Here is a 22,957-nt window from a genome sequence, read left to right on the forward strand (position 1 = left end):
ACTAACAGCTATGCAGAGGACTGAGTACTGACTATCCTGATGTCTGCTGAAACACAAAAGTATATATTCAGGTAATAACAATGTGATATGTATTCTAACTGGAAGTCAGGAGCTGCAAGTACTGCAGTATGAGGAGAGGCACATGGCTTGAGCCATCCCTGAAGATAACTAATATTTTAATTTATGGGTACAGTTTCCACTGGAATTTAAAGTTATTTGTGTGGCTACCTCAAATAAATTCTTTATCATATGTTTCCAGATTATACCGTATTTACAATTTAGATTTTAAATAACTCATAATAAAATGTCAAAATACTGCAAGAGTACTGCAATCAAAATTAGATTGAGAGTGAAAAGGGGAGAAAAATGTTTGATCTTAATTATTTCTTGCATTTGAATTAGCAACATAAAATGCATATATTTAACAGATAGCAACACTGAAGTACTGTATTACAGAGAGTGAAGTGATCAGAACCTGAGTTTTGTCTATGAATCCTGAAAGTTAATTAGCCTGAGTCAATCAAAATGTGTTCAACTTTTTCAAAGGTGGTTATTCATCACCTAAGGCCAGCTAAACTCAGGTGTGTTAGTGTGTAGATAAAATTTTTTTCTGTGACATTGATTACACATGACTGAGTAGACCTCAGGTGAACCTCTGGCCTCCTTCATGCTTCATATATAAATGGGGTTGTTGCCAAATATCATTACTTGCACATATACCTCCTGTTGTACTTTATACCAGGACTTCAATAAAATTACTGAACTGATTTAAGACTTAACATGCAGGCTTTCATTTAGGTTTTATTACTTACAAATCTAAAGTAATCCTACTAGGTAATACTTACTGCAAATCATAATATTTTGTTTATATTTCATTTATTTGCATGACATCTATTTAAAGTCACTAGATCTCATGATATTCAAAATAAAATGAAATTTTGAGTTAATAAAAAAGGATTGTATCTCTAATAACTATTATTTTCAGATACACAATATCTAGTCCATTGTCTGCTCTTTTTAGATTCTGCATCTCTCTTAGTTTCTTTCAGAATTGAGATTTAAGGAACCAGGAAGATTAGGTAACCACAATACGGCTGGAGATTCTTTTGGACTGGTCAGTTATGTACTGGAGTTAACACTCCAGAGTAGTGTTTTCAGCAAATACTTTTCTTCTGACAATCCAAGCAAAGTATTTGGAACTTACTCTTTGGAAAATCTATTGCCCAACCCTTTCTGATACTAGCCAGATATCTGAGATTGTACTAAAAAAAGATATGCACAACTATCTTCAATTGACCATCAGGAACTATTTGCTCAGAGAGTAGTGTGGTCAGTTTTTGTGGGTTTTTTTCGAAATTTATTTATTGTGCCACTGCTTTCACATGTTTGTCAGGAATACTACAGCTAATAACAATATGCATATATTTTCTAAAGCTGGAAGTAAAAGAGTCTTTTAAGTAATAGAAACTGGATGAGTTAGCATGAAATACAGTCACTGCCTGCTTTTGATTTTTTCCCTACTCAGTACTTACTATATGTATTGGTGGCAATTGTAAAAGATATATCAAGGGTTTTAGTTCTTTATCAGAAATAATCTTCATTTTCCAGTCAATGCATATCTTATTTCTTCCACCATTAATTCTACAATGTGGTCTCAATTATGTCAGAAGAAGTGGGAAACAACCCATCCTGACCCAAATATTTCTGAATTAATAAATGCTCTTTATCAATCTGTTATACAGATTAATGCACCGCAACTTGCACAATGATTAAAATGACCCTTTGTTATGGGAATCAGCAGGACCTGTAGAATTTAATTGCCTAAAAGTTCAATGTCATCTGGTACCTATCCTTTAATCTGTTAATGCTGCTGAATGTGACTACGGTCTTTGGATGTTAAAAGTGGGTGGTCATATTAAATCAGTTTTCCATTACTGTATGGATCTTGCTGTCAAGAGTTTTACTGTTTAACCATATTTGATGTCACCTAGGTCTATGATCATGAGCTGATGGCATTTACAATCCAAGTTCTTTTAAAGGGAAGAATTTAATAGATCAACGCAAGTCATTGCTGCAATTGAATCAAATGAGATGATCACATAAATGAAATTGGTCAAGAGGAAACACAAGCTTCAATCAGTCAGTCAACGAAAACCATGCCTTCCTTTAAACAGTTATTTTTAATCTTCTGATTAAGGATTCTCCTGTTGCTGTACGTATTCTTCTTTGACTTTTCTGATCAGAAAACAGACTAAAGACTGAAAGACCTCTGTTTATATTATCAAAGCTTTCTACAGCAGTGTTAGTTTGGTGAAGATCTTTATTTTCCTTACATTTTGGTGCAAACATTGAAATTGATACCCATTTTGTCAATGGGAGGAGGGAAAAAAAGCCTTGTGATTGCTTGCAGATGATCATTCCCCAGTGATTGTATTATGGGGAAGCATATGTTGAAGCATCTCTGTAACATAAAACTCTTGAATCCACCAAAAGAAAATGGAAAAATAGACAGGATCTAGTCAAAAGATCACTAAATCAGAAGTAAAGAAACTGACTTTGAACTCTGGTCTTTGAATTGCAGAGATATTACATGCACAAATTACCATAGCATCTGAATGAGATCTAAAATCCTAGACAGATATGACAATAACAATAATAACACCACCACCTGGTTTTTGTACAGTGCTTTCATATGGGGCTCTCAAAAGAGCTTTACAATGACAAATATTAGTATTATTCCAAATTTACAGATTGAAAGAAAAAAGACAATTTTGCGTGAGCTATATTGTCCTTCAGTAAAACAGAAGACAGGACTGAACGCTGACACTATACTTCCTGGAAGTATTATTACGTCAATAACATAATGAATTGATTTCAAGTATTACTGGGCTTATTCCTAAAATGAAAATACTTTGGGTTAATTTCATTTATAGTGTCAAATGATGACACAATGTTGCTCTTTCCTACTTCATTGATTTATTTCTGAGCACAAACTGTCAGCAGAATGGAGACTACTGTAAAAGTTTTCTAACCAGAAGCATTACAGTATGTGAGAATCAGGTAAAAACACCACAAGAAGGTCAAATGTTAAATTGCAGTGCAAATTGCAATTTAGCATTTGTTACAGGCTTAGTAAACACCCCACTAATGAACCAGACCTTTATTAGAGTTCATATCATTGGTGATTAAGCTTTTGCTGACAACTCATTTCACCTCCTGCACTTTTGCATTACACTTTACAATAGAAAAAGAATAAAATATTAATGCCAACAAAGATCAGACACTTCGTGTGCTTTATTGCAACATTATGTCTTTACTGTCTTCTAATTTAAGTAATTTGAACTTTTGTTTCGGTCCCCACAGGCTAATTCAAATATAAATATAAAATATCCTGACAACCAAAACTTTTAAAACTGGTGAGTTAATCACATACCACTAAGACTGTTTCTTTAATAGAGGAGAAGATGACAACAAAAACATACAATACCTCATCTAGTTCCATTTCATCTGGACTCTCCCATGGTTTGATAAACTTTCCACGAGACCTCTTCAAAGGCACAATAACTATGTAATAACCTCTGTAAAGAAAACATTGGTCAAAAGTGAAGTTGAAGGAAAAGGAATAGATAAATTGATGGAGTAGGTGTCTGTTCAGAGGAACTTAACAGAACAGCGGTACACTGAGAGTGAACTTTTGCACATTATTGTGCCACTGCAGCCTTCCAAACATAGTTATAAAGATTCCCACTCTTGCAAACACATCCAGTGTAAAACATTTGACAAACAAATGGCACTAATTATCTGCCTTTTCATGTAAACATATAAATATGTATAAGAAACTTTAATTACAATGTTCTAAAATGCCTACATGTTTGACTGTAGTTTATTATTTCATTTGAAATACAAAAGCCATGGGGTATTTGTGCCCTGCCACCATCACACTGGGAAAGAAACCCAAACCCCTAAACTGAAACATGTTACCATATATTTAAATCTCAATTATCACCCCATCTTACCCCATTTTCATGTATAATCAGAAGAGTAGGTTAACATAATATGCTTGTTGATGCCAATACTATTATAAACAGAAAATAAAGAAGACATAGCATACACTCCACCCACACACTCTTTAGTTTTGAGTATCAATCACCATCAGCTTTATCTACTTAATTATTCTGCTCACAGTCATAGACAAGAGAGCTTGATGTATGCTCTCTTTACAGCTAGGGTTTGCAAATTACATATATCAGTTTTCCTCAGAAACATTTTCCTGAAAATATCTTCCTCCTCCCCCCCATAGAGACTAGTAAATTATACTTTCTAGTATAATAGAGATATGGCACTTTCCTTGTTTCCTTCACCAAGTCTGGATACATGTCAGGCAGATCCATAATTTCACATTAGTGTGAGGAAAGGAGCAGTAGAATCACAACAGCAGGACATCCAGGTTGATATAACATACATCTTCTTGATAAACACACTTGTCAAAAAATCAAGCACTCTCCATCTCAGAGGAGAGAGAAAGAAGCTGCTCTCTTTTGTTTCTAGTAACAACTGAGCTTATTATGAAGGTGCCTCTGGCTCTCCATTACGGAAGATAATTTTATTGTCTCATGGACCAGCTTCTCTTCCAGTCTGCCATTTTTTACAGCCTGTTCAACCTTTTGCAGCACTGACTATTCATTTTACTCATGCGATGCAGTTGAAAAACCTAAAGTAATTAACGCAAGAGAGTCTACAGAAAAGGACTTGCCTTAAAATTGATCAGAAACTATCTCAGCCTAAACTGACTCTGTAAACTATCTTTCTTCCACACCAGTGCACGCCATTAGCCCATTTTAATGGTCTCTTCTTAATTAAAGCTCCTTCCCATAAAAGAAACGTAACAAAACTTTGGATTTTTAACTACTGTAGTAAATGCACATATTTATTAATTCTTGTGTTAAGAAATTTGAGAAATTTCTCTGTTGAAATGCTGAGCTCCAACAGGAGGTGCTGGAAATAAGAAGTGTTGGCCACAGATTTTTAACTGCTGCTCACTTGCTGTATTCCAGTATTTAAATAAAATCTGCAGCATGCATTCTTATAGTAACAATATGATAAATTATCTTTTGCACTGATGTTCTTATTCAAAACTAGTAAGGCTCGTTGAACCCAGATTTTAAACCTGAGTATGTATTTTAAAAATTCTTTGGTTACATGAATAACAAATCCTAGTGAATGCTGATTTATCCATGTATACAATAATTAAAACCTACATACTTTTTCTTTAAAAGAAGCTTAAGAATCAAGACAAAATGCAATTGAGAATTGGCCCTCTATGCCTTTCAGACATCGAAGATACATCTGCTGGATGAACTCCACAGCAGTGTCTTACTTATCCTTTTTTTTTCTTCTTATTTTTCTCTTTTAAGCTAACAGAATGTTCATACTTTTTTTTCACTCAAGGAACATCCAGCATGTAAATGTTACTTTTACACTCTTTCACACTTTCTTCATGCATGCCTCCCACTCATAACTTTGATCAACCACTAAGACTTTCAGCATATACAGAGTATTTTAAAGCCAAAAGCACAAGTACATCAACAGCAAGCAGAAAAATGAAACTGTTCACATAAATATACAGTGCCGCAAATTGTAAAGGACAACAAAGTTCTGTTATTTCTAGCTAACTCCAGAAAATGCAGCACCTCTTGAAAAACATGTTTTATCATATGCTTTATTATTTGCTTGTTTGTTTTGAGGGGTTTTTTTTGGGGGGAAGGGTGAGAAGTGGAGGGTTTGCTTGGATATTGCTTGAACTACTGAATATTACATAGGCCAAAGTCTTCCATAAAACTCTGGTTTTGCCTAAGACTTTGCAAAGATGGAAGAGATCCAGAGAAACATGAACTGTCCTTTACACATAAAAATTGCTTTGGATTAGCCCAAAACACTACAGGAAAATGAAGAAATTGCTCACTTGAGATGATGCCAGCAAAAGAGATGCATTTTACCAAGCACAGGTGAGCTCTGCTCCAATTTCTATGCTGTATCACCATCAAACATTGAAATAATGAAAATTACTTCTACCATCTTTAATAAATTACAAAGGCTCTTATAACATTACCCTCAATCCCATTAATATGTAACTATAATTCATTAGAGCAAACCATTAACTGTTTCATCTTCTTCGTAATTAGCACTATTGAAAGATTCTCAGTGTATAGTACTTTATAGTAAGATAGAGACAATCATGAGCATATAACATACCCATAGAGGAACAGCAACTGTAAAAATGTCAACGTAACTATCACACAAAATTGTTCTTCCCTATACAAAGACGATAGCTGCAATAATCTTACTTATTCTAGCAAGCATCGGATAAGCTTTTTCTGTTCAGTATGTAGTTGCTTTGGTATGCCCGCTTCCAAGGGTCAAGTCAATCTTTTTTTGTTTTGTTTTGTTTTTCTACCTCAAGCTGGATCACATCTTCTTAGGAAATAGATATAGAAGGAAGAGATACATTATTTGCAAAATTGGCAGTTGGACATACATAGGTTTAATGCACCCTTCCTGATGTCACTTAGCCTCTTTTATTTTTTTACACTACATAAAAGGAAGGACATTGTCTCTTTTTCTACTGCTATCTTTTGCTATTGTTTGACCAGCTAGTCTGCACTTTTTTCTCTCTGTGAATGCTCTGCCTCATAAATCTTTTTTGACTCATTCCATCTTCAGTCTTGCTTAGCTGCATTTGTTACTGACTGCATCTTACTCAATCTAATGATAATGGCTACATTTTTCAGTTTTTCATCCTTTTAATGTCTCAAAGTCATTTCTTTCTTGACCTCACCTGCCTCAAAATCCTCAGTCAGTAATGAAAAAGGGGAGCAGCTTTCTACAAAGCTGTCAGTAAAAATCCACCAGGGAGAGGACAAGTTGAATCCCCAACAATATTTAATGACTTGCTCATTTTCCTCCCCATTTCCTTTACATTACACATGGGAACCTTATAGACCAACAAGAATCACTATAAGCAGAGCAATAACACTTATTGATTGTACCATGCTTCATGTTTTCTTGGCAAATCTTTATTGTCTAACCTTTCTAATCCCTGCTGACCATGTGCTGTGAGCTCTTTAGTCCTGTTTCTGCTGTTTAAATCTCCACAGCACCTTTTCCCCAAAAACCTAAGTAACCTCTAGTAAACTCTCCGCCAATTTTTTCAGCAAAATCTCCTGCTTTATTTCTGGGAGCAGTGGAGAGGACCTGAGATTTTTCTTTTAATAAAAAACTTCAGAATTAATTCATCCGAATTAATATAAGTGCAGTAACAATTCTTTAATTCTCAGTCTTTCCACACAAATCTGGAATTACTGAGTCTGAGTAGTTCAAGATGCTGCAGCAGGGTGGCTACCCATCGATGGGTTATCCATTCTTCCTGAGACAATACATTGTTCAAAACACAACTGGCTTCCTTAATCCCTCTTTGCTATTTGAAATCAGTGATGAAACACAAAAGTATTCTGAGAAACAGCTATACACTGAAGGACAATCCTTCTCCATATATTTCCATCTAGATTTTACTCAGTCTTACATAGTTGGCTAAGTGACAAACGTATGGAATAGTTCCAGCTGGAAAGGACCTACAATGATCGTCTAGTCCAAATGCCTAACCACTTCAGGGCTGACCTAAAGTTAAAGCAAATTATTAAGGGCATTGTCCAAATTCCTCTTAAACACTGACAGGCCTGGGGCATCGACCACCTCTCTAGGAAGCCTGTGCCAGGGTTTGACCACCCTCTCGGTAAAGAAATGCTTCCTAATGTCCAGTCTAAACCTCCCCGGCACAGCTTTGAATCATTCCCAAGTGTCCTACCACAGGATACCAGGGAGAAGAGATCAGCACCTCCCTCTCCACCTCCCCTTCTCAGGAAGCTGTAGAGAGCAACAAGGTCACCCCTCAGCCTCCTTTTCTCCAAACTAGACAAGCTCAAATTCTTCAGCTGTTCCTCATAGGACATGCCTTCCAGCCCTTCCATCAGCTTTGTTGCCCTCCGCTGGATGCATTCAAATACCTTAACAACAAGACTCTAGCATTTATTCTTGTTAAATTTAATGCCATTGATTATTGCCTAATGCTCCAATCTATCTAGATCCCTCTGCAAGGCCTCTTGCCCTGTTGACTCGAGAGAGTCAACAGCACCTCCCAGTTTAGTACCGTCAAATATTAGTCCAATATTAGTCCAAATACTACTGCAGAGAGCTGTACTCTCTGTACCATTATGAAGGATAAAGCCCTGGTCCACCACTACAGCTCTAGTTCTTATTAACAGTAAGAATAATCATCTTTCTGGAGATGGTATGTCATTCATCATGTCATACAATGGTATGTCATTCATTCACTCACTTTATATTCTCATTTGAAGGTACTTCTGGAAGTTCCACAGTTATCATGCCGTCTAAGTTGGTCTTTCCGATGAAGACTGGCTTGGTGCGAAGCACATCTGGTGCAGTCTTTGCTGTCACTCTGTGCTGAAGACCCCCAGCACTATTCCCTCTGTTTGTCAGCACAAATGAATATGATGTCTCTGGCTTCAAGTTAGTGATCAGCTTTTGAGTAGCACGTCCATCAACCTCCACCACCATTTTTCCATCATCATAAAGGATCTAAGTTAACACATAAATTGAAGGTGGTTTTGGTTACTAAGAGAAGGCAACTGATACTGTCACACTGGATTCAGGAATGAACCTAGCTTTTAAAATGAAAGTTACTGGGCATTTTAGGCTGTAAGATAGTACTGAATTCATTACTGTGATTAAACTTCTTGCTTTCAGGGGAAAAAAAGAACTACATCAATTTAAAGCAGTTAAAGCACTCCTAAAATCCAGTTTAACTTATTCAAATTCAGTAGTTTTGCTTGAACCCAGCATTTATATTAAGGCACACTTGTTAAAGATACCTTGACTTTTTCATTTACACTCCTTATTCAGAAAGGTTTTTGCAACATTTAGTTCATAAAATACTGCTCTTCACTCGCCACTGTCTGAGATGACACAAGTGATGAAGAATGATGCAGAAGAAATGCCAGCCAGACTGCAGGTTACGTTGAGTTTCTTTAACTGACTAATGCTATAGTTAGTGGAGTAAAGGAGTTATAACGCAAAAATGTGTTGTAAATGTGAGGAGAAAAAAACCAAAATGGTACTCAGCTACAGTCACTACAGAAATTACTAAAAAAAAGAAGAAAATTATTATTTTCTTTCACTGTTTTCTCTAAAATATAGTAGCAACGAACTACTAATTATTAGCAAGGTGTTCATACCATGCATAATAACCAGTATGAGCCTGACTTGGAAATACTGTCGTAACTGTGGAAAGCTCATATTGCCAAACGATTGAATTTAACAGCTTGGGTCAATATTGCTGATTAGTTTGCATTCTTAAATACAGCAATACCAAAAAAATCCAGATATTCAGTAAGCTACTTAACCAGGTGAATGACATCCTCTGGTTTCTGTATTTTCTCTTGTACAAATGGAAGGTAACTTACTTTGAAAGGCAAGGCTGAATTGTAATTTTCTGGAATTTCCCAGGACAGCAAAACAGAAGTCTTCATTACTGCTTTAACATGAAAATTTTTTGCAAACACTGCTGGAAAAAAAGAAACAATGTATATAAACAACATCTTGGTGCTTAGATCTTATCATATTTCCACTGCTACCTGGGAGTATTAGCTTTCCATTTAGGTCAAAAAACAACAAGGATTCAGTTGTCCTACCTGTTTGCTCATATTTAAATATCACTTTTAAAGTCATTCTTACTCTTATCTAGTGACAACCCAACACGTACATTTTCCTTACCTGAAAAAATTGTGAAGATGTTAGCCAGAACTTGCTTGGCAAGGGACAACTGAATTCTAAGGCATCCAAAACATATTAAGATTTACATACTTTACCTTTTGTGATTGATGAACCTATTTTTATGAATGGGCCGGTCAGTTTTATTTACAGCTTCAAAAACACTGATATCCAAAGACCGATACTCCTTTAAAGGTCAACGCCATAAGCAGACAAATCCTACCTTGATCCACGGGTAGTGTCCTGAACTGGACACTTGGACTATATGGACCAGGCCCTTTGCTTGTGTGGGCACGTACTTTTACATCATACGTGGTATCTGGTTTTAAGCCAGAAAGTGTCATAGTGGTATCAGCAGGAACAACAGGGAGTTCAACTGGCTGGTAAGCAACATTGATATCTCTGTACAAGATGGTGTATTTGGTGATAATGCCATTTCTCTCTGCCAAGAGTGGCATCTGCCAAGTTAATTGAACTGATGTAGAAGTAGAGCTTTCCGAGTGAAGATTTTGGGGAAATCCACTGGGTACCTCTTCAGGGACAGAAATCTCTTTAACCATCTCCTCCCCAAAGCCCACTTTATTTCTAGCTGAGAGCCTGAAGACGTAAGAAGCTCCTTTGTGAATGTCGGTGGCCGTGAAGTGATCTTCCTTCTCTGAGAACTCCATGGTCGTAAATGTATCCACGTCTTTGCGACCAAACTTCAGGCGATAACCCTGCAGCGGGCCAAAAGTGTCCACAGGAGGGTGCCACTGAATTAGAGCCGTGTTCATCTGTGTGTGGCTAATCACAAGCCGAGGTTTGCCTGGAACTGTAGCACAATGTTATTTAAAGATTATAAATAGAAACAGAATTTCATGTACAATTCTTGAGGCTAGTTTTACTAGGAATAAGGATAAAAGTTCTCCTCACTCACTCTTAGTTCCACAAATTACTGTCTTATGGAAAAAATAATGTCTGCCTCCTGCACTATTGAGTGTAATGAAATAGAAATAGTTCATTACAATACAGTGTACTGAACTACAATAGCAAAGCCATTTACTGTTTCTTGTCTTCTTCCCTTACCATTATTTCTAAATACAGAGAACATTCAGAGGCACAGGACTTAGGAACACAAGTCAAGAAGTAAAACTTCAAACAGACATCTTATGAATGGTTCTGTCTCACTTACAAATCCTTGCTTGCAAAAAAAGAGTATTGTCATAAGTATTCATTAATTTAATCCAAGGCACATTTCTGCCATTCCTGTAAATGGAAAAATAATTAATGAAAATAATAATAATAGTAGTAGTAATAATAATAATGGAGAAATTACAAGTTTCTAGATGTGTTTAACATAACTTTCGCCATTGATAGTTAAATTGTGGTAGAAGCGAAGTCAGATCAGCCTTGTCATCAACAATCATTACTATGTATATTAGAACCCTATCATTCCACTTTCCATACACAAATCACCTCCAGCACAGGTTGTTTCAGCTTGGAGCAGTAGCACAGTTTGGAATTCAATTTCTTGATTATCCTGGCTTATCACATATGATTTAGTTCCCAGCACAGTCTTGGTGCACGTGAACTGGATTTCTTCTGAAGAAGGCTAAATTGGAAGCTCTTCTTATCCAGATACACTCAAATCCTTAACTGGGAGCTATTGGTCCAAACTGATGATTTGTCTTTCAGAGAAGTTCAGACTGTAAGTGTGGTGAGGACGTCCAGTCTAGAGGATCGAATTAGCCCTAATCAAGGGGCAAATCCCATTATACAAATTATATGTTGCACATTTTTGGAGTCCCAATATCAATTGCTCTCATTTACTGTTTGTATTTAATTTATATATTTATTTTTAGTTATTCATTTATTCATATTCATTTATATACATATATATTTAATTTATATATTCATTAATATTTCTATTTCAAAATAGTCTGTTTTTATTACAATGACTTATTTGATAATGAAGCATATCCATAACTATTTATTTAGAAATTCGGTGTTCATTGTATACCAATGCCTGACAAGTCAAGAGACTAGAATCATTTTTGGAGTAGTAGTGCCATGATAACATAGTCTTCCACAAAGACTAATTAGTTCCATCCACATTCAAAGCCTTCCCACGTGAATGTAACTGCTGCACTGTGAGCTCTGGTTCCTGTATTTAAACATTTCAATGGATTTTATTACTTATCTTCAGTTCTTAGGCACCCAGCAAATCAGATTCTTATTGTCAGAAGTTCTGACTACTATTCCATAATGAATTAGGAATAAGGAGGGAGGAATGGCATGGCTTGAAGAAAATCCTGCATTTAATAAGCTCTTTCCTCATTCTATCTGTCATAAGTTGTGATGTTGCTTCTGATTGCATAAGAATTATAGCTAGTTTTTATATAAATTTTCCAAATATCCTTCCCTTTAAATATCTAGTTCACCTGCAAGTATTATTCCCAGGAATTTTGTAAGTTTTTTCCTACACTTTCTGCTGCGTAAAGAATATCTCTGACTAGTTCTGACTTTTCCTCATTGATTATTATGAGCCTTTATGGAACAAAGAAAAGGCTGTGAAGGCTTTTTGCAGGCCATATTTTTCTCTACATTATAACTATTACTGAAACCAATGGAGCATATGAAAGAGAAGAAGAGTCCACACAAACAGAATAATAACTCCTTCAGCTTTCTAGAGGAGAGTCTGCTGGAAGGTGTCACTAAATTATTTTTGTGATAAATCTCTTTTTTTTCTTGTGGCAGACCTCACAGAACTATTTTATAACCTTTGTGGTAACTACAGAGAAAGAAAGAAATTACTACTTGCTCTTAATCAGAACAGGGGAACTAATAAAGGTTACTTATCCAATAAAATACCCTGTGATTAAAATGGTAAATAACAACAGACACTTTTTTTTTTTAATATGAAGCCTATCTGATTTTGCAAAGTGTATGAATTTCCTTTTTGTTAACATACAACTATTGATAGAGAAAGACAATGTTTTTTTCTCTCTCTTTTTATTTCCAGATAGCTTTCAATTAACATTTTCTTTTAGTATGACCACTTGTGAATATTACAGTCTTGTAGGACAAACAGCAGGATTCTGTGCAGCCCTGTATACACTAGTGTCATGGAATAGCTCTATCTAGAAACTTCTTCTGATAATAATACCTGAATTTGCCATAAGCCAAATGAGGTGAAATTGCCCATGAAAAAATATATTCTCTGATCTAGTGAAGTCCACATCCGTTACTACATAGCAAGATGACCCTCACACATCCCTTTGCAACAGTCATTACACCAAACAGTTGTAATGGAATGCCATTACTAGTAGAAGTTCATGCAAGCTGCCTTTGCCAAATTACCTGGAGTAATTTGTTTCTGTTAGCTGCTATACAGTACACCACTGTCTTAATGTAAATTTTGTCCTCTTAGCTGAAATCTGTATTTCAAGAGTGCTGTCCAGCACAGACAGTAAATTCCAAGTAACGGACAAGCTGTTGTGCTATGAGATTCTTCAACTACTATGACACTGAAATTAAAGGTCTGATTAAATTATCCACAAAAATTGTATGATATCACTGATTAGTAAGTCTTAATTTTTATCAAGGTCTTGTTAATCACATATTTTGTAACTTCTGCCCCAAGTAATTTAAAATTTTCAAATACTTTGACTTGGAAATGTTCAGTAACATTTTTTCTTCCATCTTATTTAAAAAACTAGGAAAGGAAACTGAATGTTTCAAAACATTCAGTTTTGAAATGAAACTGAAAACATTCAGTTTGAAATGAAAACATTCAGTTTGAAACACAAAAAGACACTCTGGAGTGAAAATATTAACTGCATTCAGTTACTGTACTGCAGTTACCATACTGTAGGCTCACTTACATTTGGTGAATCTTTCCCATCTAAAAATGTAAATGATACTTTTATATCACTAACTGGACACAGCTGAATAGTTACTTATCATCTGAATAACTTATGAATAGTAAGCTTCTCCAGTAAATATTTAGTTCTTTATTATCCTTTCATATCTCTTATGGATATAATCTCACTCATTCTAATACAGCTTCACCCGACTTAAACCTTTAAAAATCAGACTAGAAAGTCAGACCCTTCATTTGGTTTATTGTAGTATTTGAATAGCACCTTTTTAGGAAAAAAAATCAAATGGAAACTCTCAGAGAACAGGAGGGTGTATTTCAGACCTACAAGCCCCTGGTATTAATGCATCATTCCTTCACTTGCCTGAGGTATTCTCATAGAAAGACAGTGAGCTGGAAACTCTTGGTACTGACTATATTTATTGTCTCCTTTTTCAAAAACCTGCATATGAATTTTCCTTACAAAAAGAGCTCAACCACAGCAAGCTGTAACAGCAAGTGAAGAGGTGTTCATACAACCTGGAATGTATGAAGGAGCAAAATGGTAACCAGCTGTTATCCTAGAAACCAGGAACAAACATTACTTGTCTACAGGGTGAAGCAAACAGCAAGAAGAGTGTAATATGTATTACATTTACAGGCATGCCTCTGATTCTCAATTGCTCTTCAGTCAACCAGGGTTTTATGGGACATGGGATTTGTTCGTCTTTCTAAAGTAGAAACATCAGAGATCTTAGAAGAGTGAAACATGAATAGTCAACAAGGACTAAATGCACAGAAGCTTTACGTTTTGCAAGCAGGTTTGCAGAGCCTATGTTTATGTCTAGAAACTAACCAAATCATAATCTATATAATCGTGTTTATTTAAATTGGGAACTGAACTTTAAAAAGAATAATGGATCAAGTGTCTTTTTTCTTAAATCAAGTGCAAGTGAGAAGTATATATCACTTTTTTTCTCAGACCATGAGAATTCAGGGAAGATAAGAAGCTGGAGGGTAAGTTTCAGCATCAGTCAAGAGTAATGACCAGAAGGTACTCTAAAGTCTGAAATTAAACTATATGATATAACTAGCCACCAAGGCTGAGATTTTTGCAAGGAAGCTGATGAGACAAGGATATAGATGTTTCTGATATTAGTACAAGATGTGCTTTACATTCAGTGATTGTTTTAAAAATTGACCCAATTAGTATAAATACGAATACATATGCCTTTTGGACTTTATATATCTTAGCATAAACAATACATTGTTATTAAGAGAGCTTGTAATGGTGCTACAAAGGTTTCCATGGTTTTTCCAAGGTTTAATGGCTACACTACAAAACCAAGAAAATGAACACCTATGGGCTCTGAGCACCTGTAGATGAACATCACACTAAGGCCGTGGTGGCATCATTTGGTTAAGCTGTGTCACAGTGAACCACTTAAATTTTAAAAAAACTTGTTCCTCATCTAAAAGCAATTCACTTCATCCCAGCAGTGCTAACTGAATCAGCTGAATTAGTCATGCAGTCAGATACCCACCATCAAATGCAAACTGAACTCAGTGGCATGCTGTATTTTGCCCCAGTTTATGCCTCAAATTGCCACTGAAGCAATATGGGTTTCAGGGTTTCACAGGCTGGACTTTCACTCCGTTTTCTAATTCTCTGCTTTAATAATCACATTCTTCTGAGATAAGTTATGACTGTCATACAGATAGGTTCTTTCTATGTTCTTACTGACAGGCAGCAGCATGCTACTCTCACAGAGATCAGGAAAGCCCTTTACAAGTTTTTCAAATATCCTTCTCAGCTCTGAATTGCTTTTTTTTCCTCTCCAAGAAGACACCAGTCAGAATGGAAGAGCTACTAGAAAGTATGAAGTTAAATATTACATTTTGGCCACATCTTGAACTGAGAAAGGGACAAAAGGGGACACTGGTTCTGTTTTTATCTAAATAAATGAAGGGCCAAACACTGAAACAGAAAATCCTACTTCCTATAAACACTTTTTATACAACAGGAGACTTCCAAATAGTAGGAATAAAACACTAGCAGGAAAAGTCAAAGGATTTATTCAGACATTAACAGTTTTGTGAGTATTACCTGCACCAGTAGTAGATATGAGTTTGGGCTTGCTGCGTGCTCCATCACCTTTTGTTGTATAGGCTGTCACAGTGAAGGAGTATGTAGTTTCAGGCTGAAGCCCAGAAATTATCATTTCCTACGATGAAATAAAACAAGAACAATTTATTAAAAATAGATTGTTTTTCAGGAGATCACGGAATCCTTCAGACAACCCTTGTATATTACATACAGCGCGCACGCTTTTGTGCTACTGGCAGTGATAGCAAGCATTTGAGAGCACCAACAGACTGTTCTGTGTGAAGTACTTCATAATGCAAGATGTTTCACTCATTTAAGCAATAAAAGACAGCACACTTCTAAATAGCATGCCTCAGGTAGTTGAAGGCACAAGGCCAAAGGCTTAGTGGTGTGAACAGTGAATAAAGCCTTCTGAAATACCTTGCCAGAGGAATACTACTGATATTGTGAAATGCATGCATATACAGATATAAGAAACTCCATTTAACTTAGTAATTTACAAGACATCACTGATATAGTTATAAAATGCCTAGTAAGAAGAGTGTTGCATTTGTATCCACGCTTTGCAAGTAAAGATAGTTTAGCTGAACAAGAAAGCCTTGTTACTTTTGTAACACTTTAATTGCAACCTGTGTCACTGGTTGGATTGTGCATCTAAATATCTCAAAGTTCTTCAGAAACAACTTACTCTTCAGGTCTCAAAGAACTACCTAAAACACCATTAGAAATCTGATCAGAGAATAAATCTGATGGCCCTCAAACAAATGACAGCAGCTACAAAACAAGTAGCTCTTCAGCTAGTACAAGTGAATGGAAGCAAGATCAAATTCTAAGTGTCAAAGCACAGGGAATCTTTTTACACATGTGTGCACACACACATATACACACACAGAAGATGGTGAAGGGCCAGCCACCTGAAATGAACTAAACTTACATTATGCTGCAAGGGCAGCCAGAGGAATTTAAGCCTTGACACTCACAATATAAATACATTTTATATGCAAATATAAAAGGACAATATTTGGAGGCAACTGACTGGCCCAAAGTTCCCAACTTGTCAGCTTCCAGGGTGTAACCACTGGACTCTTCCTTTGCATTTTCACATGCCTGAATGGATTTACACTAAATTTCACTGCTGCCAGGGAGACGGTATATTTATGCATCTAGAATAAATAGCAAATGTGCAATCACACACCCCTCAGATGCAACAACCATAAAAGTTAATATAAAAATTATGGGTCAGACTATCCAGAGTAAATGGATTTTTCAAGATAGTGGATATAAGGTTAGTACAGATGTGATTAGAATTTGGCATTGTATTTACAGTCAGTTACTAGCCATATAGAAATAACAAGGTAATGATCAGAACGAGTGGGCAAAATAGCTCAAATAAAATAAAAACATATTTAAAAAAAACCTAAAAACCTCCCAACCCTCCTTAGACTCTCTCTCAGAATTGAATTGACCCTAAAGGCTAAAATCAGTAAGACAGACTTCTCATCTGTCATAAGGAAACTACACCTGATATTAACAGAATAAAATTGTAAAAGCCAAAAAAAAAAGAAAGCCACCCTTTTAAACAGTGATGAAGATATCAGCCTCATCTAAAACAAACAGTACTTCATGGTGTAAGAGATATGATTGCATGTAGTGTTGTCATCTAAAAGTGTGATTTGGATACAGCAAACACTATTACTTAGGCATAAACACTACAGGGCATTTGGCTTTCTTGATAGCATACAAAATACATTTATCAAATTACCAAAAAGAAAGCACAACTGACTCCAACTTTCAGCTACACAAAAAAAGTTAACCTTAAAACAAATACAGAAAAATCTGACTATTGCTAGGCAACTCTGAACCACTTCTGTTTTATTTTTCTAACACCTTCTTGTAAAGAGGAAATTGTAAGGCAAAGTTAGTGACAGCCATCAAAAAGAAGAAAACACAAACCAGTTGTGTACATTTTGGCATCATGCTAAACCCCAGAACAAGCAAGTGACAGTAACCCCCATTCTCCCTGGGAAAAGAAAAAAAAAAAAAAGCAAAAAAGTGCCATAAGTGAAAAACCTTTGATGTTAGGAGCATGCGTTTGTGCAAATTAAAAAAAAAAAAAAAACAACCTGAAGAAAACTCAAAAAAATAAAAGGAGGCTACAAGCAAACAAGCCACAAGGAAAAAAAAATCCCAAACCCAACACACATTGTTTTTCTGGCCAGTCAAAAACTACTCACATGTTCAGTAGTATCATCATATTCCCACTGATTGAGAGTAAAGAATGTTGGAGGGAAAAACAAAATAAATGAAGAGATTTGTAGCCTAGTTGAGGTAATGTTTTCTTCTTAATAGTAAAATAAATATGAAAGTTATCTGGAAAAATCATGTGCAATTTGAATTAATCACGTAGAAGCACATAGAATCTGGTTAATGAAATCAGGCCAGGCATTTTTTATTCCGTTTCTGCTCTCCCTAAAAAACAGCCACTTCTCTTTCCTTGAAAGATGAAAGAAGTAATGAATCCTCTTGTACCATGTAGTAATATTTTCTAATAGATTGTATTAGTAAAAGCTACCAAGGCAGAATTAAAGGCTACCTGGTTTATTTAATCATGTTATTAGGCTATATGCTTGAGTTTCCTAAATTAATTCAATGCTGTATTTAAATTAATAGCAGGATTTTTTAGTCTTGAAACCTAACCACACTGATCTTTTACCATCAAGGTCTTCATACCTGCACAAGCCCTGATCACATGTATCATAGAAGTATGATAGGCAGGAAGGAGTGGTGCGAGGAGAAGGGAGGTGACTATCCGGAGTGAACCAATGGCAAACAGGCAGGTCAAAGCCAAACTTGCCCAAAAAATAAATATGACTTTCACTTTTATGATATTTGGGTTCCAATATCTCATCTAGTCTCCCATTTCTGACCTTCTAGTGTTTGAAATTATTTTAAACTACTACCACACAGAGGTTGAAAGTGAAAATCTGTGCAGGGAAGGGAAGAACCAAAGCACAACAGCATCTCCTTTTCTATCTTCCCTTTCCCTTCCCACCTGCCCACCTTTTTCCATCTTTCTCTCCACTGAATTTAAGCTGCAAGAACACCATGTTTTGCAAAATAGGTAAGTAAGTACATACAGATAGCTAGACAGCCTGGCAGGTAAAACTGCAACAAAGACCTCCAGGAACAGAGACAATACTTTGAGAACAGGGTCATCAGCAAAACGCAGGTATAGGAGACCTGTTCTCAAAAAAGGTATCTGCAGAGCTGAAATTTAGAACTAAGACTGGAAGAAGAAACAAAGGAAGCTGAAAAACATTTATTTATTCACATAAAATGCTTAAGAGGCAAATTTAACTCTTTACTATATGCTAGGTTGATAATTTCTTACAATTTCCAGTCATTCCAGTCATAAATTGAGAGCTAGCAGTAAGAGGTGTATACCTGATAACAGTTTCAATGTAGGAGGATTCCTCCAGTACCAGGAGCTTTGGGAATCTTCAGTTTTACAGAGCACTAGTGTATCTCAACCAGTAAAATCGTATTTTTAGAAGCTTTTTAAACTTGATGTGATCAGGCTTTTGTTTTCATCATGTCTCATAATTTATAAAACAGATGGGAAATTTTGCAATATAAGTAACCCCATACCTATTTACACTAAGCTCCTCATTTTATTGCACGATTATTGGTATGAATAATGACAAGTATAAATACCTCTGTGATTTCTAAAGTTGCACTAATAAATTCATTTCCTGTGAAACCTGTGGTGAGGTGGATACATTCTAATGACAGAAACACTGTAATAATGGGCTAACACAGGCTTCTAGGGATTCTAGGTTCTCCAGTGAAACAAAGAAATACCAGGTGGGTGGATCAGGCAGTGCACAGTTTGCTACGTTGTCTGTGACCTGGCTCAGATCTCCCTGATGCTTTAAAACTTGAGAGCATAGGTATAGGGTGAAGTCTCCAGGTTTAAGGGAGCCAGCAGAATGACAGAGCTTAGCATTTAGTTCCACTCCTATACAGAAAAGGGTGCCTAGGTTTGGCCCAAGAACCTTTAAATGTAAATATTCTGAAAATAAGTTGTTTAAAAATAGAGATAAAAAATGTCAGCTGGTAGGCTGAAATTAAAAAAAAAAGGAGTTCTGGATAGCTCTCTGGTACATGAAATGTTTTCACTGTGACCTAGAAAATAACATAAAATGCCCTAATTACCTGTGCATCAGCCAGCATGATGTCCTTCAGCATGGGCTGACCCTTTGGCTCTCCGTTTTCCATCTTCACGTAGTGGACCTGGTATCCTCGGATCTGGCCATGCTGCTTATTGGGTACAGGTGAGCGCCATGACACTTTAACAGCAGTAGAGTTGACAGCCTCTACCTCGACTTTGCGAGGAGGACCACTAGGAACTGGAACAACATCAGTGGACAGAAGAGAATTACAGGCACCTGTCCCACCCATGTCTTTTGCTTTTTTTTTTAAAAGGGCAGACTCACTGTTTTCTTTGAAGAATACAAATTGTTCAACAAATGAAAATGCTCAACCAATCTGCTCTACCTTTCAGTGAAAAGATCAAAAAACATGACTGATGCAAAAAAATGGAAGAAAAAAGAGTATTAGAGAAATAGAAAAACATGTAAAAATGTACAAAAGCCAAGGAAGATGCTTTGAGATTCAAAGCATTATAGTACAAAGAGATATTTTAATCATTGAAATAATAATACTACTAATAATAAAAACACAAAAGATTTCAAAAAAAGTTTCCCTTATTTTTGTTTGCTAAGTTCTTTGTTTAATTTTTTTTTCAGTAGCATAAAAAGGAGGCTGATAATAGGGCTGTCTTCTGTCACTTTCAAGCATGGAAGAAAAGAAAATGTGTGGAGCATCAGTTTTCCAAGATCAAAAACAAAACTCAAAAAAAAAAAACCCACCAAAAAAAACCAAATCAAAAAGCACAACATGGAACAATAAAGTAGTTAAAAAAAACCAAAACAAAACCAAAACCTGAAAAAAAGTTCATAGACATAAGTGTTTAAAAATAATAATGACTGTAAAATCAAGGAAAAGGCAGAAAGATTTTCCCCTGAGAGTTACTATTATGTTAAAGGAGGAGCAAGAAGGATATGTATGGGCTCAAAGGGGCAGCAGATTCATGTCACTTACAAAAAGGTACTTCCTGTTAAAAAAAGTAAAAATGCCAAATAGAAAAATGGTGTAGAAAGGACAAGTCTTTGATTAAAAAACTCAAAGGGTGATAATATCTGTGATTTGGGAAAAAAGAGGAGCAGAAAAAAATACTGTTAGGCTATACAAAAGACAGCAGATCGACAGGGGGTCATAGAGGCGCAAACTGATGTAGTGGAGGCAACATACCATCTTCATCTGTCCGAATCAATACTGCTAAGCTCTCTGGGCCAGGTCCAACATCAGTGTGGGCAGTCACAGAGATCCGGTACTCAGTCCATTTTTCCAGCTGTTCCAAAAGGTATTGGGTACTGTCCGAGGAAATTCCCAAAATTTCATGGGGCTTGACATCTTCTCCATCAATCCCAATGTACTTGATGGAGTATTCAGTGATAATGCCGTTCTGTTTTTCCACCGGTGGAGGTTTCCAACTTACCAAAATGCTAGTGGAGCTGGGGCTTGTGCAACTAATGTCTTGAGGAGGAGCTGATGGCTCTAATTTCAGTAGTGGGTTAAAGGAGGATTTGAGTGAAAGGATAGGAGTGATTGAAAAAAATGAACAAAAGAAAAAATAAAAATAAATAAAAGACAACCAAATGAAAATAAAAAATAAACCAAAAAAAGTAGAAACTTAAAAAAGCAAAGCGTCAGATAACCATATGCACCTTGGCTTATTAACATGAGGAAACTGAAAATGAATAGACCAACTAAATGGTGAAAAAGGATGTAGGGGAAATACATGAAAATGAAACCTCAAAATAATATTACCTACCTGTAATTAAAATTCTTCTTGAAATAAAACAAAAACGTGACACTTCTATGACTACTGATCTATCTTTATAATCAATGCAATTAGTGCAAGCTATAATATTTTAAATGACACGTGACATGTATTTACTTACAAATTTGCACATATCCCCTTCAAGTGGGTTTACTTTCTTTGAGAAAAATTATTTTTACAGAAATTCTAAAAACTTGCAATAATTGCTAGAAATTGCTCCATAAATTGCCATGTTTGTAGCCTCCCCACTGTCATAAACAATTTATTGTTTTTCCAGGTTTTTTGTATAACTGAGTCTGCCTGGCACAAGTCAACTGTAATTTACCTTTAAAAGGAAAGCATTTACTGAAACATTTATTGTAGCCAACATACTAGAAGCATGCAGTCAATAGAAGATGAAGAAAGTCTTAGTCAAAGATTTACCTACCAGGAAAAAGTGACAGGCTTGTTGATTCTGACTGTAACTTGTACTTACCCTAGATCAGCTGTCAGTTTTATTTTTTTAACTCCTCTTGGAGACACCTTTGCTAGCACAGAATTAAATCCTACCAGTAATGTAGGTAACTTCTATAGGAAAAAAAAAAATCTACCCCCAAACAACTTGTCAAGAAAGCAGGTATTAATTTTACAAAGAGAGTTCACAAGCTCAGCACATCAGAACAGTGAGAGATTCTGACTTGGTTTCATCTCTTGTCACCAGCACCAATCTTCCAGAGCAAAAGTGCTCACCTTTACCGATTTGTACTCAAAGGAATCTGTCAGCATATTTACCTTTTCCGGGTTCCAGAGCATTTAAGCATGTATGTCATCCCATTGCTTTCAGTGAGGCAATTCAAGTACTGAAAGTTAGGTATGCATTTATGTGCTTAAATGCACTTTGACTTAGCAAAGTCTATGCTTACTAACTAAGCTCATTCAGAGCACCACAAAAGGAGCCATAGTTCAAATTCACTGGCAGAAGTAGTGGACATGGACTCCTTTCCTATGTCTGCCTTCTTTCTTGTAAGGAAAACATAAATTTTGGGTGCAAGATCTTTATGGCATCTTTTTTTTTTTTTTTTTTTTTTTTGGCTACTATTTTCTTCCCACTTCTTAAGGGAAAAAAGAAACTAATGGATTTCTGGTACTTATACTAGGCACATCAAACAAAATTAAAGCAACAGAGAAGGCCTAGGACACTGCTGTGACCTATTGCATTTACACA

The 22,957-nt window shown here is 35.9% G+C and overlaps 1 protein-coding gene across 4 annotated transcripts in view; it reads right to left on the reverse strand.

The window, feature by feature from the left end:
• The window catches only part of PTPRD (protein tyrosine phosphatase receptor type D), a 380,545-nt gene that overhangs the window by 103,795 nt on the left and 253,793 nt on the right, over nt 1-22,957 (reverse strand). The window contains exons 11-18 of one of the 4 annotated variants that reach the window (XM_072859512.1): nt 21,162-21,467; nt 20,004-20,197; nt 18,023-18,049; nt 15,789-15,906; nt 10,067-10,654; nt 9,537-9,634; nt 8,393-8,652; nt 3,488-3,578 (exon numbers count right to left, since the gene is read on the reverse strand). In XM_072859512.1, coding sequence (XP_072715613.1) covers nt 3,488-3,578; nt 8,393-8,652; nt 9,537-9,634; nt 10,067-10,654; nt 15,789-15,906; nt 18,023-18,049; nt 20,004-20,197; nt 21,162-21,467 — 1,682 coding nt within the window. Of the gene's footprint in view, nt 1-3,487; nt 3,579-8,392; nt 8,653-9,536; nt 9,638-10,066; nt 10,655-15,788; nt 15,907-18,022; nt 18,050-20,003; nt 20,198-21,161; nt 21,468-22,957 lie in introns of all 4 variants that reach the window. The other 3 variants (XM_072859511.1, XM_072859514.1, XM_072859513.1) reach the window with 3 other exon arrangements.

The sequence above is a fragment of the Ciconia boyciana genome, chromosome 4 (genome assembly GCF_034638445.1).
Source record: "Ciconia boyciana chromosome 4, ASM3463844v1, whole genome shotgun sequence".
Classification (NCBI taxonomy): domain Eukaryota; kingdom Metazoa; phylum Chordata; class Aves; order Ciconiiformes; family Ciconiidae; genus Ciconia; species Ciconia boyciana.